The 26678-nt window shown below is 41.3% G+C and overlaps 1 protein-coding gene across 1 annotated transcript in view; it reads left to right on the plus strand.

Moving 5' to 3' along the window:
* The window catches only part of SATB2 (SATB homeobox 2), a 166653-nt gene that overhangs the window by 51268 nt on the left and 88707 nt on the right, over positions 1-26678 (plus strand). Inside the window, exons 4-5 of the mRNA XM_032793604.2 lie at positions 18476-18602; positions 21932-22055. Coding sequence (XP_032649495.1) covers positions 18476-18602; positions 21932-22055 — 251 coding nt within the window. The remainder of the gene's footprint in view (positions 1-18475; positions 18603-21931; positions 22056-26678) is intronic.

Here is a 26678-nt window from a genome sequence, read left to right on the forward strand (position 1 = left end):
CATATTATTTGCTATAGTGATTTTTTTTTGTTTCATTTAACATTATTTAGTTGAGAATTTTTTCACTGTATCATCTCTATTAAACACATCTCATGTTCATGGTTAAACTTAGGAGTTTTGAGTGCCCACATATTCTATCTGGCCCCTAGTACTGAGCTTTGAAAAGGAGGATTGAATGCCTTAAAATGTGGTTATCTGTTCTCTTACCAACAACGTGACTTATCTTTAGCCTACAAATCACAAAGAATCAAAATGATTTAAAAATAAAAAAAGGTTAATTGAGTAGAGAAATGTTTTTCCATAAACTTTGCATTCTTTCTTTTTGGATAAGCAGACATATAAAACGCTGTAAGTACACCCACAGCATTCATTCGTATTAAATGAATACACTTTTTTTTTATACTAGCTGTGCATGTAAGTGAATAATTTCTGTCTTAAATTATACATTTTTCCTCTGTGGTTACAACCAAAATTATACAGATTCCCCCATGTGGAATTATATCCTGAACTGGTCTCCCCAGTGGTATTTTTAAACCTTTCTCTAAATAACGTGGACTGTTTTAATTAAAGCAAGTAACAATTACCTTGGAGCTATTGGTTATGTCAGTTTGAGTTGCCACTTAAATTCTTTTCTTCTCACAATTAACTATATAATAATCATTTCTAAGGCAATCTGTGATGGGAACCCTAGTCGCATCACAGCAGACGGGTCATTATCATAGCAGGGGAAAGTAAGTATTTCATGTGGAGAAGCATCAGGAAGAAGGCAGTAGCTTGCATTTCTTTTGCTACACTGGGCTGCTGTGTCCCCAAAGTAGAACCAAAGCCAAGCGATCTTTAACTTCTCCTGAGCCATCTCTCTAGCACTTGTGAACTTTTTCTTTGTAATATCGCTTCAGCTGTACTTCTTACTGCTGCATGGTCCCCCGTGCTGCTACTGTTTCAGGCTTGTCCAGTAAAGGATTTCTCATCAACTAATAGCCATGATTTCAAATAAAACTTTGGTTGTAATAGGATCCAAGCTCAGATGTATGATCATACAAGCAAAAAGTGCACAGGGGCTTTCAGTGGAATGAGCCCCCCGCCTCCCTCGGTATTTTTGTCTAACATATGCCACTCTATTCAAAATAATTACTTTGGTTCCTTGGAGGGGAAGAGGCAGGATTTTTTTAAAAAGTTTGAATCCAGTGCTGAATGGGCAAATAGATTCCCGAGATTAGATTTGAATGTCAGACAGTTTAGTTTAGATTATTGCTTATTACAATTAACCTGGTGTTGGGCTCTGCTTGTCTCATTAGCAATGCGGCTGATGATTATATTTGGAATCTTAGTCATCTCATTTAGACTCAGCATTTCTAGTCACTTGAGGGAACTGACCTGCGCTACCAAAGAGCTATCCAGAAAGAGTATCATTTTTATGGACAGTGGTGATGGCTTGAGGAAGGCTCAAAATGGGATAAAAGATCATTTCCCATAGCAGAAGTAATGAGTTCATTTTCTTCATGCAGTAGAATACATCTAATCTGAACTGGCATCAATAGGAGACTGTTAGGGTTAAAATAAATGTCTGAATAAAATTCATTATTGGTGTCACTAAGGAAACCATACACTATTATAGGAGAAAGAACTGAAAAAAAATGGAATGTAACTTTCAGCGTTTAGGTTTTTGATTTACATTTTGCGTCACTCATCCTTATGATGTACACACGTATAGTTTCACTATCTGTGTGCATAAAGGCATTGAAGGGTTTATTTATATATAAAAATAGAAAGAGAATAATGATACCATTATCTTGCAAAATGTAAATGTATATTAATGGGGAAACTGTCCAGTTGGTAAGATAAAAATATAGGTTTGGTGGGGGAGGAAAAAGAGTTTTACAAAACCTTAAAATAAGTGTACTGTTTTTCCTCCTAATTTAAATTCAGCTTTTAGTTTAATATATCAACTTCTGTACAGTGTTTGCTACCTTAGTATATCATTGTGCAAATACTGGAGAACGAGTAAGTGAAACAGCCCTTCCTGACCTCTTTATATATGTGTGTGTATATTTGCAGCCACTAAAGACATTACAAATGTTATGTAAAATATTTATTCCTTCGAACAGTTAATTATATATATAAAATCTGACCGCGGGAAATTGTATTTAAAAGATATGCAAATCAAAATGGACTGTGTTGATGGAAAAATGAAATGTTCATTACTTCGTAATTTTGGGTAGGCCAAGTGCAGCCTGTAGGTTAAATATGGCCTGTAGATTTCTCCAACATGGCATGTAACTTTAATGTGCAGACTTGCCCTGTGGAGACTGCATATACCAGCATGCAATATTCTGCTTTCATCCCAGAGGGCAGCTTTGCTGCGTACTGGGATTGGTAGTCTCAGTGGGCTGTATTGCCTTATTATACAGACTGCTTTATTTTGCACAAATTAAGTGATGCCCTCAGGCTCCTGGCAATTTGCCTTTTCACCCCTCTGTTTGGCAAATTTGGTCACCTGGGTCACAGATAAATCACAGCTATTATTTTAAGAGGCAGCTGTGGTGAAGTGAAAGCTCCCTCGCTGATCCCAATAGGTTAGACACGTTGAGGTCTGGCCAACATTGGTTTGTCCTGGATTTAAATTGTTGCTTTCAGGACAATGTGCCCAGAAGTGAGATGGGAAGAAAAGTTGTGACTCACTCTAATAGAGTATAATTCTTTGCCTTTGGGGTGGGAGGAGGAGGTGTTAGAGGTTTGAGGTTTTGGGATTGTTGTTGTGCTTTTTGGAGGTGGCTGGCCAGAATTATGAGACAAAAGAAGTTTGGTGTGGGTGGGTGGGAAGGGAAAAGGAAGCTGAAAATTATGTGGCACATGATTGGTGGGTGAATAGGATCTGACCAGTGGCAGAATGACTCTTCCACAGTAAGAGGAGAGTGAGTTCTCATCCGGGATTGTGAAAGTTTATCCAAACTCTGATGTATCTTCTCTGTGCGCCATCTTGGGAGCAGAAAAATGTGTTCGTTTATTTCTGAGAAGCTAGATATGAAAAGAAAATTTTTGCTTTGTACCGGAAGAGGGTCCAGGGGAATCATATTTCTAGCCGCCTCTCACTAGTTCCTTTGTGTGGCTTTGTCTGCCATATATTACCGTAATCCTCTATTTTAATAAATGTCGGGCCTGGGCCTGCTTCATTTGGCACTTACTGGCAACCTTGATGGGTATTCTCAACAGAGAGGCCAAGCTACCCTCTTAGCCCTAGAGGAGGTATTCCCAGAAGATATTGGAGATATACTGGCAGGCATGTGTGGAGAAGTTTCCCCGACCATTGCCCATTCTCCACCAGTTTAGCTGACAAATAAAAGGATTCAGCCTCCCAGACTGTCAATCTGTTGTTTTTATACAAGCAATGAAATTAATTTAACTACAGAATAAGTAAAGGAGATGAAAGATAAGCCAGCATTGTTGGTCCACCAAGAATAACAGAGGAAGAAAGTAGCCTGCTGCCCATAGTGTAAAGGTTAAACAGGGCTTCAGTTTCTTTGGGTATGTCTATGCTGCATTTAGACACCTGCACTTGGCCTGTGCCAGCTGACTTGGGCTAAGGGGCTGTTTAATTGCAGTGTAGACATTTGGGCTTTAGTTGGAGCTCAAGCTCTGGGACCCTCCCACCTTGCAGGGTCCTAGAGCCTGGGGTCCAGCCCGGACCTGAACATCTACACCACAATGAAACAGCCCCTTAGCCTGAGCATCGTGAGCCTGCACCAGTTGACATGAGCCAGCCGTGGGTTTTTAATTGCATCGTAGACATGCCTTTTTAACAAATTGCATTGAACAGCTTGGGAAGTTTCATTGTGAAATGCCCACCTAAACCCAGTGGTACCTAGAAAACAACAGCATTTGCCATTGATTCTTATTGACTCACCCGTAACTAACTTATTTTAGTTAGCACTTTTGCCATCTTTTTGGGTGGAGGTCTTCTGTATTTATATTGTCATTGTATCAAAAGACCACCCAGGCTGGGGCTTCATTGTGCGAGGCCTTGTACAAACGTAGCAAATGATGACTCTTCTCCAGAACATTTGCAATGTGGAAAACAAGAGTTGTTTTGTTTTATATCAGTGATAATCTAAGTGGATTTTCGTCTCCCATAAAACCAGCTGTTAAGTGGAAAGTAGTGGTGGAATTTCTATGAGATCTGGTTACATTTGTGGCCAGGCATTAAGATGTGTGTGCTTGGTACTTACCATTGATGCATGCTGCCAATCAAAAAGGAAACAAAAGCAGGATAGAGTAAAAGCTGCCTCAAATGAGAGTGAGATGAAGCAAAGTTGGAAGATCTCTGGAAGGATGGTTTGCATTAAAGGTGCTCAGGGAGGCTAAACTGTTGCAACCGTCTTTCAAGCGGGAGATAATTCAAGGTCTTCTTGACTTTGGAATTATTATTGGGTAGCCTTTATGTATGCAGATTGTTGCCTTTCCCTTCTTTTGGTTTTCTTGAAGAAACATTTCTTAGAAACAATACAAGAACGATTCTACCTAGTCTTTGAATAATTATTTTGTGTGTCTCAAGCAGTATTGTGGGGCATCTTTCCAATGTGAGAGCGTCTCAAAAATCTCTTAACTGCGGTTTGCAGCTGCCTTTTGTGACTCTCCTGCTGTGAAGGAGCCATTAACATTTAGTCACCTAACATTCAAGAGACTTTGGGGGCACTATAATAAAGCCTCAAATTAACATACTGATACCCCTGGTGCACTACGTGGCCCTCCACTTGAGTGCAGTGGTGCCAAGTGCAGAGAATAGCTATCGGAAGTCTCAACGTGAGCATAAATCTGATTGACCTTTAAAATCGATCAGGCTGTGAACACTAGCAAACTAATCGAGCCTTCCTCTTTGTATTTTGGTTTGTAATGTGTGGTGCCTCATTGGTGCAAAGGTTTGCTCTGGTTCTTATGTGGTCAAGGAAAAGGGGTCTGTTTGGTGACTGAACCTGCTTTATGCTTGTTTGTATGTTCTTTCTGGGAAACATGCAGCCTAGACAGCCATTGTCCCCCTTCCACCCAATAGGTCTGTGGAAACAGGTACCATCAAAAAGACTTACTATTTATTTTATATACCGTGGTAGCACCTTTAGTAGTAGTATTTATTAATTTGGTAACACCTGTAGGCCTCAGTCAGTTATTACCAGTGTAGGATGCAATGGGAATCATTTGCAACAACAGACCCTGTACCTCACAGTAAAATGAGATCCTTATTAGATCCCGCGGGTCTTACTGTGATGATGCCACATTTCTGAGTAAGGTATCTTCTGGACATCTTAGCATGGCGTAACCCACCAATATTGGGCCACACCATCTGGTTTCCTTCCAAATACAGAGGAGCCGGAAACTGGTCAAGTATAGGCTAAAATTCGAAGGGATGTGGAGAAATGATTGGAAATGGCAATTTAACCTCCTCTACCTCTTTTCGCTGAAGTGTATTCATGGGGTTTGTGGCTCTGTGCATTTGGGGTGGGAAGTGGTGTGGGAAAGAAGGGTCAGTGCCAAGAGGATACCCTCCTTCCCCTGAGTTTGGGCAGAAGGGGAGAGGAAGGGAGGGAGGGAAGCTGTTATACAAATATACCTTCTAAGATAATATTGATACTGTCATTGTTGTCTTACCTGGAAAACTTCTCCACAGAGAACCACTGTTGAGGTTCCTATGATACATGGTACTTAAAGTGCCCATGTTGTCAAAAGCTAAGGGGGCCTGAGAGTACCATTGTTCTGGCTGGCAGCTCCAAAGGTTTCAGGTAGGTGCCTTGAATCCTCATGAAGAAATATGCCCTCCACCATTGCACAAGGGACATGCAGTGCTGCCAATGCTTTTAATCTTATTGGGAGTCTAGCAATATTTATTGTTTTTCATAAAGCCCCAGCTCCTGGAATCCTGTGATTACATGAGACTCTGAGCTTTCATTTAAAGAAACACAACAGTAAATTTCCAGCCCTCATAGTTGTGGAGAAAAGCTTAAAAAATGTGACCCAAGTGTAACCTGAAGGCTCAAAGACCTAATGGTAAATAAAAATGACCCCAAATTTATCATGTAAAAAACCCCCAAACATAACCATGATTTTTTTTTAAAGTCAATTAATCATTTTTAGTGGCCTGACTCATGATTTATTAACACAAAGTTAGCAGTATGAACGTTGCCAAGAAGATAAAGGTAGTGCTGGGAGAAAATGGGCCAGTGTAGTGGGAGTGCATCCGCGATATAACTGGAGCTGCTTTTTTTTGATGCTTGGTACAATTACTGGTTACATTAAGTCATCACCTCTGGCAGTGATCTCTTTTTGTTATTGCTTAATATGAAACCCAATGTAGTTGAGCCCAATAACCAGGAGAAATTTATTTACAGTTATCCTAAATTTGGAAGTATTTTGCAATTCCTTGGAAGAAAATTTGGGAGGGGAAGAATCTGAGTATGAGCCCTTTTTAAAGTGGGATTTAGTGAAAGAAAAATTAGCCCATAGAGTCAATATTGAACTTATTGTCACATTTCTGAAAGCTTAAAATACTTTCAAATTGGGGGCAAACTGGAGTTCTGGCAACAGGATCAGTTTAATGATATTTTGAAAAGAAATACTGCAGATTTTAAGGGTTCAATTCTGTGTACTTCTCTGATACTAATCAATCTGCAAAGGAAAAGTGGACTATCCCCTTTGTTTTTGCTACTCTGCGAGGTCTGAGGAAGACCTGAAGACTTAAAAAATAAATAAATCCTGCTTGTTTTTGTTTTGATTTTAACTGCAAATATTAGGTACATTGTTTTCTCAAGTTCATGAAAGGTCTCATAGTGGATTCAGACCTTAATGGAAAGGATTGAGGTATTGTATCATTAGCCAGCTGTGTGTCAGGCGTTTGAGTGAAATAAGTGGAAACCATCATAATTCTAAGCAGTCAGGAGAAGACAAAAACCAAAACCCCACAACATCCTTCCACACTCAGTTGTTCATATTCATTCCTTGGTACGTGTGACATCACCCTACCAATTCTTCAGCCATTCATATCGCTTCCCAGAAGAAGTAAGGAAGACAAGAGCTGAATTACTGATGTGGTGGTTTTGTTTTTTTTTTGGTTTTTTTTTTTAAAGAGGGAGTGCAGGGTAGGGAGGAAGCAAGGGAAAAAAGTAATTTTGTTAAAAACCTTTAGACTAAGTTTTTATATCATGAAGAAGCAGAAAAAAAGGGGTGGCCCCACACACATTCCCCCTTTGGTCCCTCTTTGCATTTTGCTTTTAAAGGGACTCCATCAAGTTACATTGGCCTAAATTTTCACCAGTGTGTAAAACTAGCTTTTTTACACTGCTTCTTCCTGACCCCGTACGTTATCTTGTTCTGAAGAACTGATGGCGATTGAATTCTTAGTTATACTTCTGGCTGCCTCTACAGAAAGACATTTTAGTATTTTATCTCTGCAATCTTGGCCTTGCTTTCTTCCCTCCATATAGTTCTATTGTTGTGAACAGGCAGGCTATTTGGATTCATAGGAGTATTGCTCTCTTAAAGGAGTCAAAGCAATGTCAGTGGAGTCAATTTTAGACCTATTAGCCTCCACAATGCCTATTAATAATGCTCATTTATAACATTAACAATGTGTTTAACAATATTAAGCTGCAATGTTCGTGCATTTTACTGCTCAGTGGATCTCTTTTCTACACGAGATTTTTGGGTGTAACATTGCATCGGGCAGTACAGATGAGGGAATTGTTTGGAGCTCTTCAAAAACATCTAGAATTTTTTTTAATCAAGAATTTCTTCTTTCCCAATGAAAAACAATCCTCTTCCCCCCCCAAAAAAAGGGAGGGGGAAAATTCTCTGCTGTCTCTCCCCTTCTGGAACCACAAATTAATTGTAAAATCTAACAAAGGACATTTCCAAGATTTTGAATGCTAGGACCTGTGAAGATCTCAAGATTGTACATTCAGGATCCGATGTTCTCCTGAATGTAAGAGGGAGAGAAAGCAACGTTGTTTTAGCTGTATTCTGCATCTTGTTGACAGTAAACAGTTGAAGATTAAAATAAAAAGGCCAGGGCAATTCTGCCTTCATTTACCCCCAGGCAGCTCCTTGCAGGTCATTAGGTTTGCATGGTTATCATTGCGGGCAGAATGTTGAGGAGAGGTAGGCAACTTATGACGTGTGCCAAAGGTGTCTTGTGAGCTGATTTTCAGTGGCACTCAACACTGCCTGGTTCCTGGCCACTGGTCTGGGGGACTCTGCATTTTAATTTAATTTTAACTGAAGCTTCTTAAACATTTAAAAAACCTTGTTTACTTTACATACAACAATAGTTTAGTTATATATTATAGACTTCTAGAAAGAGACCTTCTAAAAACGTTAAAATGTATTACTGGCACGTGAAACCTTAGACTAGAATGAATAAATAAAGACTCGGCACACCACTTCTGAAAGGTTGCTGACCCCTGATATAGAGCTATATAACATGGGACCTTCTGGGCATCATGCAGCTGACAAGTTGCTATTAAATAATCTGCTTTTGTACAATATGAAGGGGAAGAAACCAACACAGTGTTCCAGGAATGTGTTGACTGATTGAAATGCTCCAAAGCAAGACCATTAGGAACTATTATTAAACGGCAGCCTGAGTCTCTGCACATGACAGTCTGTAAAGAAAGTTCCCTGAACAAAAGATATGATGAGTTTGGATGCTAATGGTCACTGCTCCCGTGAGGGCCTGACTCCAAGAGATGCTGTACATCTGTTGCTCCCATTAGTCAGAGTTAAGGGAACTCAGCCCATCCTAGGACCAGGCCTGAAAGACCCTAAATGTAGAAAACAGAGAGTGCCCAAAAGACAGCCGTGAAACTGAGGAAGATGCAGCACATTGTACTTAGTGGGTATTATACTAGCGTGGCAATATGGGACTGACACTGAGGAACTGAAAAGTATTGGTGGAAACAAGTCTAGTTCCATGGCAAGGTCTGAGATGCAAGCCTATTTTTTAGGCTGTCATTGAGTGTAGTTCCCTTCCTTGGGAAGGAAGTTAAGGCTCTGAGCTAATGTGAGTTATCAAAGGCAGCTGCTAATATCAATATAATCTGATGACAATAGATTGTCATTCATGCTTTTTGATTATTCAAAAGATCTTAGTTTCGTGCCTTTAACACAGTGCGTTAGAGGAAAGGTTTTCTCTGTGTCACACAAAAGGAATGAGAGAGAGAGAGGCATTTCTTTCTCATTCTTGCAGTCCTTCACCTTGGTCCAAGCTAAGGACAACGTTATCTCAGGAATGCTAAAAGGAAAATATGCCAGGCAAGTACTCTTATGAACAGGAGAAACTGATGTACAAAAAAATCTGAACAGATATTTCAGCAATCCAATCCCCATCACCATTTGTTATGTTTCCATGTATAACAGTTTAAATAACAATCTCATGAAATAAATAACTGAACATCAGACATGCTTTTTCCATATCCTGACCAATATTTTGGCAGTTTTTCAAAAAGTATGGGAGTTTTGAAAATTAAATAAAGGCTTCTAAAATAACCAGTTTTAGAAAGTTTTATTGAATTTGCAGAATAATTCTGTTCTCTTTCTTTCAATAGAGTCTTTATTAATTTAGTCTAGTTACTTAGTGACTATATTAAATTAATCTAATAAAAGTCAGGGTTCTAACATAACGTTTCCCAAATGTGAAGCAGCATCTATTACATGAGACAAAACCTCTCTCTATATGGGCTTTATATGTTGTATAATTACAAGGCATCAGACTGTTCAGTATATGTTATTCAAGACAAATACTTCAATACGGTGTACTCAGGAGGAGGGGAATGAGGAAAACTAGCACTCAAGAAATTAAAAGTCCTAGCAGAGAACCATATAGCAAAGCTGTTTTTTATCCCTGAATGCAGTCTGAAGTTCAATAATTGAACTGTATAACACTAGTGATCTTCGATTGACAGTCTCTTCTGCAAATATATATCATTTATATATTGCATCTATGTAAAATAGCCACATTAGTGTAGATTCTTAAGGGCGGAAGGGACCAGTATGATTATCTAAACTGACTGACTGTACGACACATGCTATTTTCACTGTAGAATTCCACTTACACATATATATTATTGTGTGCGTAATTTTAAAAAGTACATTCACCCCCAGAGCTGCAGGTAGAGCTAGTGTCAAACACATGCCTTTCAAATGAAGGTCACCTTTTTGTTCGCAGCCTAAAGTTGTACACTCTAGTCAACTGAGATGAAGTGTTAATCATTCAAGAGGTGTGGGTGTTCCTGTTGATTTGTGGATGTGTACATCACAACATAATTGCACAGTTTATTCCTGTTCTCTCACTGAATTATTTATTATGGTCTGAAGTAAGGGGGTTTCTTTTGTATTGGCATAAACATAGGATTATGTTTATTGTGTGCTTTCAATCACTAAATCACCAGTATGTCAAAGGGATAATGCTGCTTGCCTCATAGGGACAATTAAGCCTTATGAGGTTTAATTAATTAATGTTTTATAAAGTGCTTTGGGATCCTCAGCTGAAAGGTGTTTTGGAAGTGCAAAGGAGAATTATGCTGATTATTTTTTCCATCTAGTCTTACCCCAATATGTCACTGATTCAAATTCAATAGAAAAATGTAGGCCCCATATAATAGACTCCAAAAGCAGTACAAAATCTGTTCAATTGGTATAAAAGCTTGAAGAAGCAGCTCAGTAATATAGTAAAAAAATTAATACAATGGAATCAGTTTAAAAAAATGTGCCCCATTTGTCGCTTTCTACTTGAAAAGTCATTCTCTGCAATGGTTTAACAAAAGTAACTAAAGTAGCCTTTATGCAGCTATGTGCTGATGATATACTACAACCAGGCCACGGGTTAGAAAGACAGACTGGGTTATTATATGCTGCAGGATAGTGATTTCCTGTGAACTAATTTATGGATAAATAATTCTATGTACTTGTTATATAGGACAGGCAGTTTCTAATTTCTTTAAGAGAGTACATCTGAACAACAGTAAATTACCTGCTATAGCATAGGGGCTCTGAAGCAGATAAACAGATGCACTCAGTGTCACAAGAACTTATCAGTCTCTTCAGCAACAGAAGTAATGCTGTGAACAGAGACTCCATGGCTTAGAGCAGTGGTTCTTAACCTGCAACTCACAGTCCACTTACAGCCCAATCAGCACACAGCTGTGGCCCATGTGACAGCCTCAGGTAGCATATAGTGTGGATGTGGCCTATATAACACATAGAAAGCTGCATATGTGGCCCACAGTGGTAAATAGGTTGAGGACAAGCTGGGTGAGGTAATATCTTTTATTGGACCAACTTCTGTTGGTGAGAGAGACAAGTTTTCGAGCTACACAGTGCTTTTCCTCAGGCCGGGGAAAGGAGAGCTCTGTTTAGCTCAAAAGCTTGTCTCTCACCAACAGAGATTGGTCCAATAAAAGATATTACCTCACCAACCTTGTCTCTCTAATGTCCTGGGACCAACATGGCTACATCAATACTGCAAACAACTATGGCTTAATCATTCTAAGACCCAGGGTTTTATTGACAGTGTTTCATGGCCTTTAACTGGGAGTTTTATGTATAAAAAAATTCCCCTCTCACCCCTATGGGTGGTATGTGTCTTCCTCAACCTCTGGTCCTCTACCAGAGGCCTGGGAGTTCGAGGGTTCTGCACAGTATCTTAGCTGTTCCTAGCACTGCACTCTTCTGGACAGAGAGCTCTGATGTTGTTCCTGGGATCTGTTGGAGCCACTCACCCAGCTTAGGAGTCACAGCCCCGAGGGCTCCTACCACCACTGGGACCACTTTGGCCTTCACTTTCCACATCCTCTCTAGTTCCTCTTTCAGGCCCTGGTACTTCTCCAGCTTCTCATATTCCTTCTTCCTGATGTTGCTGTCACTTGGCACTGCTATATCTATCACCACCGCTGTCTTCTGGTCCTTGTCTATTACCACGATGTCTGGTTGATTGGCCAGTACCTGCCTGTCCGTCTGGATCTGGAAGTCCCACAGAATCTTAGCCCTGCTATTCTCCACAACCTTCTGTGGAATCTCCCATCTGGTCTTGGGAGGGTCTAGCCCATACGCTGTGCAGATGTTCCTGTACACAATGCCAGCCACTTGGTTGTGCCGTTCAGTGTATGCTGTTCCTGCCTGCATCTTACATCCTGCCACTATGTGTTGGACTGTCTCTGAGGCCTCTCTGCACAGTCTGCACCTTGGGTCCTCTCTAGTGTGGTAGACCCCTGCTTCAATGGATCTGGTGCTCAGTGCCTGTTCCTGTGCTGCTATGATCAGTGCCTCAGTGCTGTCTTTTAGTCCAGCCCTTTCCAGCCACTGGTAGGATTTCCCAATGTCAGCCACCTCAGCTATCTGTCAATGGTACATCCCATGCAGGGTCTTGTCTTGCCATGGCACTTCTTCCACTTGGTCTTCCTCCCATGTCTGCTGCTGCCTCAGGCATTCTCTCAGCAGCTCATCTTTGGGGGCCGTCTTACTGATGGACTCCTGGATGTTCCGGGTTTCGTCCAGGACAGTGGCTTTGATGCTCACCAAGCCCTGCTCGCCTTCTTTCCGGCTGGTATACAGCCTCTGGTGTTGGACTTGGGATGGAAACCTCCGTGCATTGTGAGGAGCTTCCGGGTCTTCACATCGGCAGCTTCCATGTCCTCCTTTGGCCAGCTCACTATACCGGCAGGGTATGTGTGTGTGTGTGTGTGTGTATGTGTGTATATATATAATAAATAAAGTATTTGGATATTAATGCTAATGTCTAGTTTCCCTTGAGTTTACATTGTGCTTATAAGAAAAACGGTTAAGAAGTACCTTGTTTAAAAGAGAAACTATTTATTTAATTAGACTTACAGCACTACAGCAAGTGATGCTGTTGTTATTCCCTGAACCTCACATCCTCGGAAGCAAAGGTCTATGTGAGATATATTCAGTGTATAAGCAAGGAACTGGTGATTCTCCAGTGTCTCAGTCCATGAGGGGAGTGATTATCTTTAACGTTTCTACTCCTTATGTATCTCTATGGGATGCATTTGTTTATGCTGAAGAAAATGAAAGAGTTTGGTATTGTGCACCAGCTGACCTGCATGGTTAGTATTGATAAATACACTCCTTTACAGTGTTCATTAACCAGGATTCTTCTTTCTGAGCAAATATTTTATTTTATTTTATTTTAACCAAGGATTACTGAATTCTTTTCCTCTTCACTTTTTAAAAAATATTGTTGAATTTTCATTGTGTACCTGCAAAATTTGTGTGTGTGGGAATATATATGATCTTCTTAATTTGACCCGTATGACTTAAGCTCTGTAAAGCACTTTAAATAGTTTACATTAATTCCTTGCAAACTTACTACAAATATGCTTTAAAAATATTGTTCAGGTATGTACACAGTCTGTAAAAGGTGGAAATTGGGAATAAATGTGGTAGATGTGAAGGAAACTATTAACAATAGCACAAGGGATGTTCTGTTGTATGGTGCCTGTACATTCTGTTTGGTTGTGAATGAAATTTGGAAATGGTCCAGTTTTAAAGGTTTGATCCTGCAACTCTTATCTAAGTAATCCTTGCTTGCATGAGTAACTCTATTAATTTCAATGATAGTACTTAGGTGAGTAAGGACTATTCATGTAAGTAAGGGTTGCAGGGTCTGGCCCTAATTGTGTAAATGGTCTAGAAAAGCCAAAGCTAGTAAGGTGGCTTAGTGATTTAAGATGCAATTTTGAAACATCTGGACACATTCACAAGTTCAAATCCTAATAGCATTGAGTCAGTCCTTCATTTTCTTGTAAGTTAAATACATTGAAATTCAAGGCAGGTGTGAATCTTTTGGATGAGACCTTAAAAACTGAGCACATTAAACTTCCTGTAATGCTTTTTTTCTAAGCATGCTTGTCAAGCACCAAGTGTCTAGCCAAGATTGGCACTCCATCCACAGAGAGTCATTTGGTTGGCACCTCTTCCTCTACAAGTGGCTGCATTTTCAGTGGTCCTTGATATATGCAATTTTAAAGTATTTTGGGATCTTTTTGAGTGAAAGGATATATGCAAATTTAAAACGAGGCTGCATATCCTTATTCCTCTGTTCTTCAGTCTGCTACGCTGATCAGTAACGGACCGTGTTCAGTGAGAGATGGCAACGTTTTTGAAAATCAAGCTTACGAGAGGGCCTGTCTACAGAGGGCAGTGGTTTTCAGGAGCTAATCTCGAAAATGCTCCGGCTAACACATCTGAGGCTATGTCTACACTACCGCAGTAAGTCGACCTACGCAACAGAACTCCAGCTATGTGAATAATGTAGCTGGAGTCGACATACCTTAGGTCGAGTTACCGCAGGGTCTACACTGTGGGGGGTCAATGGGAAAAAATCTCCCGTCAACTTACCTTACTCTTCTCTTCGGGGGTAGAGTACAAGGATTGACTGGAGAGTGATCTGCAGCTGATTTGGTGGATCTTTACTAGACCTGCTAAATTGATCGCCGATGGATCGATCTCAGAGCATCGATCCCTGCCGTAGTGTAGACCTGCCCTCAGCCAAACAGAGTGGAGGGAGAATAACTTCTTAAAAACAGTTGTTTGAAAAATGTTCTTCGAACAAAGCCATTTAAAAGATTTTTTTTTTTTTTTTTTGCCCCCTCTAGCTGACCGTTTCACATCAAACCATTTAAAGATCAGTTTTTGAAGGCTGTTCCAACACTCAGGTGGTTCCTCTGTGTAGACAAGGCCTCAAAATCGCCTCAGCTTGACCTAGTAACTTAGTGAATAAACTCCTGGCAATTAGCATTTGTGCACTGTTTGCCAATCTCCACAAAAAGAGCCCGAAAGGGGTCATTGGTTTGTGAATGAGTGATTGAATTAGTTAATGGAAAAAGGTTGTGAAGTCATAAAAGGATCTGCCTACAGATTTCTTGAGAATTCTGCTGCATCTCTTCCTCAAACAGTATTAAGGAAGGAGGAATGTTTTTCCTGTTTAAAATAGAGTATTTTGTTCAGTAATCATTTATAAAGTGCCTCACTGATTCTCACACTCTCTCCAAGTCTGATAGGGTGTCTCCACTGCAATTAAACACACTCTTGGCTGGTCCTTGTCAGCTGACAGGATTCATGCTGTGGGACTGTAAAATTGCAGGGTAGACTTTCAGGCTCAGGCTGGAGCCCGGGCTCTGGGACCCTCCTCTTTTGTGGGATCCCAGAGCTTGATCTCCAGCCTAAGCCCAAACGTCTACACTGCAGTTTTACAGCCTTGGAGCCTGAGCCCATGACGGAGTCAGCTGACCCAGGCCAGCTGCAAGGGTTTAATTGCAGGGTAGACATGCCCTTCAGGCTTAATACAAAATAAAAACACTATACAATACAAACAGAGTTGCATGATTAAAGAACACAACCTTAAAAATTGGAAATTAGGCCATTAATGTGTGTATCTAGGAAGTTGATGCCTTGCTATTTTGGCGTTCACCTATCATGAATGTTGCATTAAAGGCACCTTGAGAGTGGTAACAAATGAGAAAGAAACCTCTAGTCAAACTATGGCTGTATGTACTGCTCAAATCCTGATGGAAAGTTATTTGGGGGAAAGAGAACTGGCATGCTTAAACAAGCTGGCACCAACATCCTATCTGCAGCACAACAGGTGCCTTAAATGCAGCTACAGTGCCATGAATGAAATCCCCTGTGGAGCATGCTGAAGCACAGCATGGAAATCATGGCTTCTGCCTAGCCTAGGGACTAACTCAATTTTTTCTTTTTTTTTTTAAATTTCACCCATCACATCACACCGGCTAAAAAAAATAGCTTGCATCAGCGGTGCTGTAACAATGTGTAAAGGACTCACAGTAGGTGTTATCGTGCCCAAGCATTATGGTAACACCTGTGTTTGTCTAATTTCAGCCAGAACAGTTTCCTGTCCAGCTGTAGAGAAGGATAGAAAATCTACCTAACTACCAGTAGTAGCAGACATTTCCTGTAAAACAACTTATATAGTATTTCCTATGATGCTTTGGCCTGTGGTTTTGCTTTGAACTTTCCCAGGTTGGGACAACTTGCTGACTCCAGTGACCTCTACTGCCTCTTTGTCTCTCTCCAGCACTGTCAGCACCAAACACTTGGAGACGGTGTTCTCTCACAGAGTTTCCTATAACTGAATGAAGAATAAAGCCTCTTGTAAAATGTGACCAATGTAGATGTGACTTATAGGTGCATATGATGCTTATTTTTTCAGTTATATGGAAACTTGAAGTGATTAAAAATAGGAAGCCCAGTGTTCTGCGAAGCTGATATAGATTCTGTATTTTTCAGGTGACTTTGTATTATATTATTACATAGTATTAGAAGGGGCAAGGGAAGTTGGTAGCTAAACTGTTTCACTAGCATGTATTTCAATCAGTGGACCCTTGATGCTCATTTCACGACTAATGTACACTGTACTATGTGGATATCTCATTGTCACCAGAGATAACATTAAGTAAACTATCCCCTTCAGAAAAACAGCTTTTCTTGGCAAGTGGAATATGGCTTGAGGAGCCAGCTCTGGAGACATATGATACTGTGAATGAGCGCTGTGTGTTACTTCACTGGATCCAAGTCCAGGCACTATTTATACTGCAGCATATTCAGCACCAGATTTAACAATCTTCATACTGAAACAGTGCATCATTTAAATGTTTTTGTTCTGTGTATGCCCCACTTTCAAGCATTGGATGTCAAGCAACAGTTATTAACTTTGTTTGTCTTGGATGAGATTCTACCCTTACCAAAAGCTTCATAACCTACTCTTGAAATGTTACCGAGTCTATACCAGAGTATCACATTGAGACTTCAGACTAGCAGAGGTAATGGTCTACTCCAGTTTCCGTCTAAGGGATTGTACATAGTAATGGAATACGTTGTGAACCAATTGAAAATCTATTTCCCAAGAAATGTATATGCACATATTGAAATGCTACAAGTGGGGAGAGTAATTGTACTGAAATTATCCTACCAGTGTTATGCAGAAACAGAGAAAATATTATCATAGTATTAGCACTGTGCTAAGTATCCCGTGCGGTATCAGAGACCATTGTGCTACCATTTTCACAAAGCCATTTTGCCGTCTCATAACCACCTTTACAGAAGCTTTGATAAGTCTAGATGCAACTCAAAGTTTAGATTTGGCTATCATCAGTGTTGGTAAAATGGTGCATGTGGGGAACTGCGTTAATTTTACCATCATGATATCACCTCAGCCGATTTCTGATGAGTTTTCTTGATAGGCCAGGTTGTCATGAGCTGTTGCTTTCCATTTAGAAACACCGGCGCTCGATTATTATGAGAGCTTACAGATAGATATGCAATAGTGTGGTGTCACCAGGTAACAGCGCTGTGAACAGTCATCTCTGTGTTGCTTTTGAGAATGTTCGCAGACTGCCTTGTTGATCTCTTCTGGAGCCTTGAATGTGTATGAATGGGCCAAAGACCAGGTCCTGAGCACTGTCAATTTAAGTGGGAACAAGGTGTTTGGTACCTTAAAGGACTGGGCTCAGAGATGATAAGCAGATTAAACAAAGAAGAAGCCAGTAACACAGCTGAGGAGATGGAATGAAACAGAACAGCAGACATCTGCCCACTATGCTGTGTAGCCATACAAGGCAGCACTGTGCCTCATGATATTCCTAGAGTCTCTCTGTTTTCTGTGCTTCCCTGGAAGTCCATCCTTTCTAATAATTTAGCAATTGTTTCTGGTAGCGCCCAGGGTGTGCTAAGCACTATATAAACATTTAAAAGAAGGGAAGGTTTGTGCACTAAAGAGTTCACACTATCACTTGTGAACTCAGTCTCTTGCAACAAGCCTATCTAGAAAGGGTGTTGCCGCTGTTACTGAAGGAGCAGAGGTATAAACAGGACCTGGAAGACAGCTGTGCTATTTTCAATCTGTGGTCAAGTACAGCGCTGTTGCTTTTTGCCAAAGAAAGCAACCATCTGCCTGGTGAAACGCATATCTGGGAGTGAACTCTAACTACTTCATCGATTTCAAATGCTATTTGTACTGGAAATCACACCACAGTCAGGATGTAACTGTGTGCTGAGCCCACACACAGGAATTTTCTTGTTCAATTCAAAACCAGATCTTTTATTTACTTAAGGGTTGTGCAGGCTTTGAAATCAGGAGCACAGGGTATTTAAAGCTTGTCTTAACTTAGAAAGTGCAGGCTTTAGTGGGATGAGGAAAGGTGATGCTGTGTGGGGGGGACGCATCCTTTGCTTCTCTATCATAATTCAAGAAACGTGAAGATGTAAACAGCTCTCTGTTTACAATTCAAAATATATTCCTTCCCCTCCACTTAGTTAGGCTCAATTGTCAGAAAAAATAGCTTTGTGTTCAGAATTTCAATAAATCTCAGGATGAGTTCTGCATACTTTGACCAACCAAATAACCAAAAGGTTTCATAAACAGCTGATAGATGTGTATTATATTTTTTCTTTCCAGGAATAATCAAACTTGGGAGGTGGAACCCTCTCCCCCTCAGTTACGTGACCGATGCACCAGATGCGACAGTAGCCGACATGCTACAAGATGTCTATCATGTTGTGACATTGAAAATCCAATTACAAAGGTGGGTGTTTCTGAACATCTGTCCTCTTCTATTCTCTGAGCTGCTCTGTTGATCACAGCATTACTACAGAGATTAGCACATCCTGTCTTCATTAATTTCTGGGCTTTTGATGAAATGAAAAGGAAAATGAAGGGAAGGATGCTTCACGATGCTGCTTTCTCGGTGAACCTTCCAACTGTTTTTACGTTTTATTTTCTGAAGCAGTAAAGCCACGATGGTATGGTGGGGGCAGGAGTGGAGCGGGTGGGAGGACTCCATCAATCGTGAGGGATATGAAGCCTTTAAAGGGAAACTTTCCACAACTCTTAATTTAATGGGTCCTCCAGACCCGATTAAATGCTTAGCATGTTGAATATGAAAAATAAACACTTCATCTGTTTCCAGGATTCGGGTTGTGAGGGTCTAGACTTTCTGCTAACTGTGGCTCAGACAGAATGGCCCAGAGAGCTTGTTGCCTTCTCTTTTGTCTCCAGTGGCCAATCCTAGCAGGGTGGGGAGAGCCTGCCTCTACTGCTCCATCTGGTAATTTAAACTATTTCCTACTCTAGAACATCTGATGGGCGGAGTGGTAGCTGCTGTCTGACAATTCTGCGCACACTTTTTATTTTATATATTTTTACTCTTTCTCCCTCCTGGCCATTTAAAGAAGATGGAGACTACTGGGCTGTTCACTGAAAAGGGTGGAGAATTCTCCAGATGGCCTAAGCAAAGTGCCCACCCAATTCTTAAGAAACTCAGTTTAACCCTAGGACTTACCTCACTAGATCAGGCATTTGGCCCATCTGCCATAGTCCAGTGATCAGGATGCTTTAGAGGAAGGAGTAAGAAATAGTGGATTATTGTGAAATAACTTGCCCATACGAAAAGGTTCATTCTAACTTTATCATAATTAAGAGTCCCATGGCTGTCATATCCGAGGACCATCAGTTAAATCCCATTGGAAAAATCTCGTGCAAAACAACAGAGGGTCTTGCTGCACTTGGTGTGTATGTGTGAAATCAGTACTGCGTGGTTGGGTTGACTCTATGCATTATACCAGGGCTGCTGAGTACTTTGAAACTTATGACACTGCATACTTTCCACCTCGCTTACTTAATCAGTGGCGATATTTTTCTCCCCTTAAGAAGCACTAAACACCCTAAATGAATATCCACCCCAGAACTAAGAATCTGACACCTGGCCTTCTTGGCTGAGGAAAAAAAGTCCTTGAGCAACTGGTTCGCTAAACCACTGAAATAGCCAAAACTTAATTTAGGGAAGGAACTTTCTCTTCCTGATTCAAACATGCACTAATGGGACTGACACTGAAGAAATCTTCCCTCTTAATAGCTCAGTTCTGGCCAACTATTGCTCAGTATAAAATCTTTTGTTACCTAGCAAACTCACAGATAAGCTAGCCACAGGCTGACTACAAACTCTTCTAATTGAAGCTAATATACTAGACCAGGCATAATCTGGATTCAGGCCAGGACATGGTATGGAAACAGCTTTAGTGCCACTGATGGCACTGCTCTCAATGAGGCAAACATCAGTTCTCCTCCTCCTTGACCTCTCTGCAAAATTTGACACTGTTGACCATAAGATACTGCTGTCTTTCCTGAGAGAGGTGGCAGGAGTCCTGGGTAATGTGTTTAAAATATTTTCTGGAGCAACACACCCAATGATTAGTGATGGGAAACTGCACCTCTGCCACTAAACCCTTCATCTTTGGAGTCCCACAAAGATCAGTTCTCTCTCCAGTCCTTTTCAACATCTACATGCAGCAGCTAGGTGAAATGGTCAGGCAGCATTGTGAATAATGTCACAAGCATGGATTCAGGTACCAACAGTATGCAGATGAGAGACAGCTCTATCTGTCCTTCACCACATATGATCACACTACGACCACCAGGATGCCCCAGCGCTTGGAGGAGATCAGCTCATGGATGAAGAATAGCAGGCTGAAACTGAACCTGAGCAAGGCAGAGGTGTGCTGATAGGCAGAGGAAAGTGTCTCCAACTAAGTCTCCCCGATTGAAGTCATGTGCCCACAATTGGTCAATTCAGTCTGTAGTTTAGGAACACTCTTGGATTCTTTGCCAACACCAACCTCTCACATAGCAGCTTTTATGAATAACACTCTGTCATCTCCAGTTGCCTCTCTTCCCTCCTGGTGGATAAAGACTTGGCCTTAATTACTCACACCTATGTCACCTCTTGCCTGGACTACAGTAATGTGATATACCTGGGCAGGATGCCATCAGCCCTTGGGAAACTCCAGCAAGTACAGAATGCTGCAGTGCATCTCCTCAGCAACACAGGCTACTGTGAGAGCATCCTACCCACTCTCTGCACTGGCCTCCCAAAGATTATTAAGTCGAATGTAAGGTCTTGGTCCTTATCACCAGGGTGGTCAATGGCTTGGGCCCAGCATGTCTGAAAGAGCCTCAAATTCTGAGATGAAGACTCTGGTCAGCAGCTCCCCTCCTCAGGCACAAAAGCACTTTCTAGCACAAAGGTAAAGCTGATCTGTGCAGGAGACAGAACGGTTTCATGGATCAGTCTGAGACTGAAACAAAGTCCCCCAGGAACAAAGAATTGTCACAAACCTCCCCGTCTTCCTCATTGATTGCAAGGCACATTTATTTGACCTTGCCTAGTCTAATACAAACACAGAGCATGCATACTTAAAAAAAATCAAACAACCTTACCACAGATAAATGCACCTGAAACGAAACCTTCCCGAAACAGAACACTTCGAAAACACATGCAGTTCACCGCAAGTGGAGAGAATGAAAGTTAGAGTGACCCATCTGTGACAGACCTTAGTCACGTTGGGTAATGCACTGCTGGAAGGTGCTCAGATACTATGGCGGTGTGGGCAGGATATATACCAGTGTAGAACAGAATTCTGTTTTAGACCAAAGCCTTGGCCCTCCAGAATGAGGGTGTCTCTCACTACTTAACCATGTTGTGTAATCTTTTTTTCTATTCCAGCAGAGGCATCTATTTGTGCCTAAGAGGCTGCCTTTCCCAGTCATTTGTGTGGCCTGCATTAAGCAGAGCACTTTGCACTGCTTCAGGCCCCAAAGGAAATGGCTAGGCACACATGTTACATCACTTATGGAGGCATAGTTAGGATTTCTGGCGTGTGCTGTAATTCTCTTAGTTGCTGCACATGTCTTATTGGGGGGAATGGGGATGTAAAAAAAGGATGCACTTTAAAGAAAGGTCTGAGCACAGGACAGTTAAGTGGGGCTGTCTTCACAAAGATTTATGGTTGCATGAAGAGAGCAGGTTTGCTTGCTGGTGATGTTTCCATCTGATTTTTCTGCTTTCTGTTTTTACAGTTGTTCAAAGTTGGAAGACTTGCCAGCAGAGCAGTGGAACCATGCCACAGTCCGCAATGCCTTAAAGGAACTGCTTAAAGAGATGAATCAGAGCACATTAGCCAAAGAATGCCCTCTCTCCCAGGTCAGTGCTTTTACCTGTCCTAGAGGAATCTGCTTTATAAAATCCAAAGCCAGTAACTGTTTAGCAAGGTGTTTGCAAGAGAAAATTCTAGAAATGTTTAATCTTTGTTTGTTTTAATTAAAAAGGAGAAATTCCAATCCCCTTGGGAAAATATCTGTTTCATCGTGGTGCACTATTTGTAATGCGTTGTTGGAAGGAGATCAGCTGGTTTGTGACCTCAAATTCAAAGGGACCCCAATTTCTCCATATATATCATCTCCAAATTTTGTACTACCACTCAATCCCCTGTATTGCAACTAGAGTGACCAGACATCAAGTGTGAAAAATTGGGATGAGGGTGGGGGTAACAGGAGCCTATATAAGAAAAAGACCCCAAAATTGGGACTATCCCTATAAAATCAGGACATCTTGTCACCCTAATTGCAACAGCCACTTATCCTCACTGGCAGAAACCTGCAGCATTCATTAGGGGGACACACAGTTTTCATCAATCTCTGATTACAAAGAAACGTATATAACTCTCATCAGTGTGGTGCCAGTTTCTAGGAAGATACAACAAAAGTGTGTGTGTGTGTGTGTGTGTGTGTGTGTAAATAGAGCGAAACTTTATTCAGTATAACTTGGTCACTTTCAGTGAAGACATAACCATAGTTTAGACTCCCAATGAAACTGAGCTCTTGATCAAATTCCTTACATAAAGACTTGTATACAGTTGGCCAAGTTAGCTGAGCACCCCTCTGTACCACTGAAAAAGCCAACATCCAATGATTCATATTACCTGACAAAAAACTTCATTAGAACAGAAGTAGAGCTGTTAATATAGTGCTTTATATTGTCTTTTAAAAATATGAAAACATTTCTTTTATAATTAATCTCTTCCCCCTTCCCTCCAAAAAATAAATGAACAATCCTTATATGCAGGGCCGGTGCAACCATTTAGGCAAACTAGGCAGCCGCCTAGGGCGCCTAGTGATTGGGGGCACCTAAAAGCCCCCTCAGGTGAGGAGGTGGAGGTGAGCTGGGTGGGGGGTGCGCGGAGAGGGTTGCCCGCAATAACGAGCGGGGGCCGCACAGGGGAACAGCTCCCCGCCCCAGCTCACCTCCGCTCTGCCTCCTCCGCTGAGCACACAGCCCAGCTCTAAGTCGCCTCGCAAAATCAAGCGCGCAAGCTGGGCGGGGAGGAGAATTAGAGCAGTGCCGACGTGCTCAGTGGAAGAGAGCGGAGCCGAGAGTAAGCTGGGCGGGCTACTCAGGCAGGGTTAGCTTCGCAGGAGGGCTCCCCGCAGGGTTAGCTGACCGGGGAAGAGGGGATAGTATCCCCAAGCAGGGTTAGCTGCTGGGTGGGGGAAGAGGAAAGTCTCCCCAGGCAGGGTTAGCTGCCAGGGAGGGAATGAGGGGGAAGTCTCCCCACGCAGGGTTAGCTGCCATGGGGATACCAGGGGAGATGGGTTGCTTGTCGCGGATGGCGGGTGAGGTAGCTGCTGCAGGGGGGTCCCAGGGTGGGGGCTGAGTATAGCTGCCTTGGGGGGGGTGGGTTAGTGAGGGAGTTCAAAGTGGAAGTTCGCCTAGGGCACGAAATTCCTGCACCGGCCCGCTTATATGCTAAAATCCAGTTCATTTGTTACACACCAAATCTGAATGTTGTCCTCCTGTGGCTGCCTACTCAACTTACAGGTTAGAAGACAGCCAAGCAAAACAAACTTGAGTATATCACATTCCAACATGAAGGGTTCTGTTGTATTATACAATGAATAGATGTAACCCACACCAGCGTTTGCCATTTAATATCATAGCTCATAGTCATAGACTTATAGGTCAGAAGGGACCAATATTGATCAGCTAGTCTGAACCTACCTGCACAAGCTAAGGACCACAGAACCCTTAACCATCCACTTTTATAAACAGAGATAAATATAAATTAAAAATTAACAAATCAATAAAAAAAATAATATGAAAAAATAATTAGGTAAAAAGACGCACATAATAAAACTAAAAAATAAGACAATAGAAAAAAATAAAAACATAAAAAATAAACAACAAATAGAAAAAATAATTAATAAAAAAAATAGAATAAAAATAATCATAAAAAAAAGAAATACCATACCAAAAAACAATAAACATGAATAACATGAGACAAAGAATATAAAAAGCAATAATAAATAGAATATAAAAAATAAAAAAATAAACAAAAGACTATAACCACTACCCAATGAACCTGAGTTAAATGAGAAAATGTTTTCCCCCTCAAAATTGTGGTTTGACAGAACCTCAAGCTGGCAGAGAATCCAACCAGCAAGCGACCCATCAACCAACACCAACTCTCTTTGAGAGCACGAGGAAAGGCGAAAAACCTCTAGGCCTCTGCCAATCGCCCTGGAAGGAAAATTCCTCCGAACCCAAAATATGGCGATCAGCTAAACAATGAACATAGTGGCAAGACATGTGAACCAGCCAGCAGCCCAGAAAGAATTCTCACTGCAGTAAACCAGTTCGCATCTCATCCCAACATCACTCCTCACAGACCACATGAGCAGACTATCTGCTGATATCAAAGATCAATCATAGACCAAATTAAACTATACATCATAATCATCCCACTCCTAAATACTTATAAAAAGCTTAGTTTAAAGCTAGAACAAAGTCTTTATGCCCCCACTACATTCCTCGGAAGGCGTTACCAGAACTTCACTCCCAAATAGGTTAGCAAAACCTTCGCTAATCTTCAAGTCTAAATCTTCCTAATATCCAGTTGTATACCATTTGTACTAAGAGGGGAGGGGAGGGGGGAGGGGGGAGGGGGGGGAGAGAGGGGGGAGGGGGGGGAGGGGGAGGGGGGGGGGTGGAGGGGGGTGCCTAAACATTAGTACTAAACTTAATAATTCTCTCACCTCCCTAACGTTAATCCCCTGTATATATTATTAGATAATATAGAAGCGAGGCATATCCCCCGAGAGCCTTCTTTGGCCAGGCTAAACAAGCCAAGCTCTTTGGTCTCTCTTTCCATAAGGCAGGTTATCCATTCCTGACGATCAGCTAGTAGGCCCGTCTTCGAACCTGTTCACAGTCTTGATTATTCTCATCTCTTAAACATGGTGACATCAGACAGTCAACGACAATCTTTTGTAATTAACTTCCATGGTTTGGGTCTCAACCAGGCCACTTAGATATAGTACTTAACATCCTTCCTTTCGCTGATGTGAATTACCTCGCCTGATGCATCTTCCCCAAAACAGCGAGCAATTTAGCTTTTTTAACGGCCGTATCACATTGCAGGTCATAAGTCATCCTGCTAATCAACCAAATACCCCAAGTCATCTCTCCCGTCGCTTCCAATGATGCACGTCCCCAACGATATTAAATATTTAATTATTTAATCTCTAGAAGTATGCATACCTTGACTTTCACTAATTCATTTCATCCTATTTAACTATTACTCCAATTTCCAAGGTGTACACAGAATCTTCCTGAAAGTATCCGAGGTTCTCTCCGTGTTAGCATACCCCAGCTTGTTCATCCACAAACTTTATAGCACACTTACACCCACTCATTTGTGCCAAAGGTCAATAAATAAAAGGTAAAATAAAAGATAGTCCCAAAAACCATCCATTAGGACTCACTAGTAAACCTCCATGTCAACCTGACAAGTTCACGACCTTCAAGTACGACCACGCTGAGGAAGTCTCCACCTTTAACCAGTTCCTTATCCACCTTACAACTTTCATATTCATCCCCATCCTTTCCAATTTAACTAACAGTTCCCCATGCGGAACCGTGTCAAACGCCTTACTGAAATCGAGGTAAATTAGATCTACCGCATTTCCTTTGTCTAAGGAATCCGTCACCTTCTCAAAGAAGGAGATCAGGTTGGTTTGGCACGATCTACCTTTAGAAAATCCATGTTGCAATTCGTCCCAATTACCATCGACCTCAATGTCCTTAACTACTTTCTCCCTTAAAATTTTTTCCAAGACCTTACATACTACAAGTCAGGAGATCTCTGATTAAAGTAGATATTAGGTCTTTAGAGTGTCCATATCAAATTTGCTAACTTATAAATTAAAAAAATATTGTTTTTAGCTATGAACACCACAAACTCAACCCTGGATTCATAAATCAAGGATATTTGATGTTGATATTGCATAACTAGTGATAGAAATTCTGTAAGCCAAATTTGGTCGTTCGTTAGATCTATGCCACCCCAAAAAGATACAGGTCAGAATTGGGTCCTGCAGCTGGTACTGTCCACAATAGAATCTCTTTCAGCTTCCCATAGCTGCAGAACTAACAGGAGCAGAAAAGCCGTGTAACCCACATTACTTACTGAAGTGACTCCGAATACAGGAGTGGATGTGTTGAATAAGAAGGTGTTACTTTTACAGAGTAGAACAACACTTTGTGTTTTGCCTTTATATATAGAATGGGAACTGCAAAAGGAGAAATCTGATTGGCTAATGAGGGTTCCAGCATGTAGGTTGGGGCTTTTTGGCAGATGGTAGCAAAACTAGCGTATAAATTACATTTCAAGAAGTGAAATTAGATGAGATACCTGCAACTCTTCAATCCTGTGTGTCCTAGTGCACCTGACCGGTAGCACTATCCGGTATAACTGAATGGTGAGCCATG

Source organism: Chelonoidis abingdonii, chromosome 10 (assembly GCF_003597395.2).
Source record: "Chelonoidis abingdonii isolate Lonesome George chromosome 10, CheloAbing_2.0, whole genome shotgun sequence".
Taxonomy (NCBI): Eukaryota; Metazoa; Chordata; order Testudines; family Testudinidae; genus Chelonoidis; species Chelonoidis abingdonii.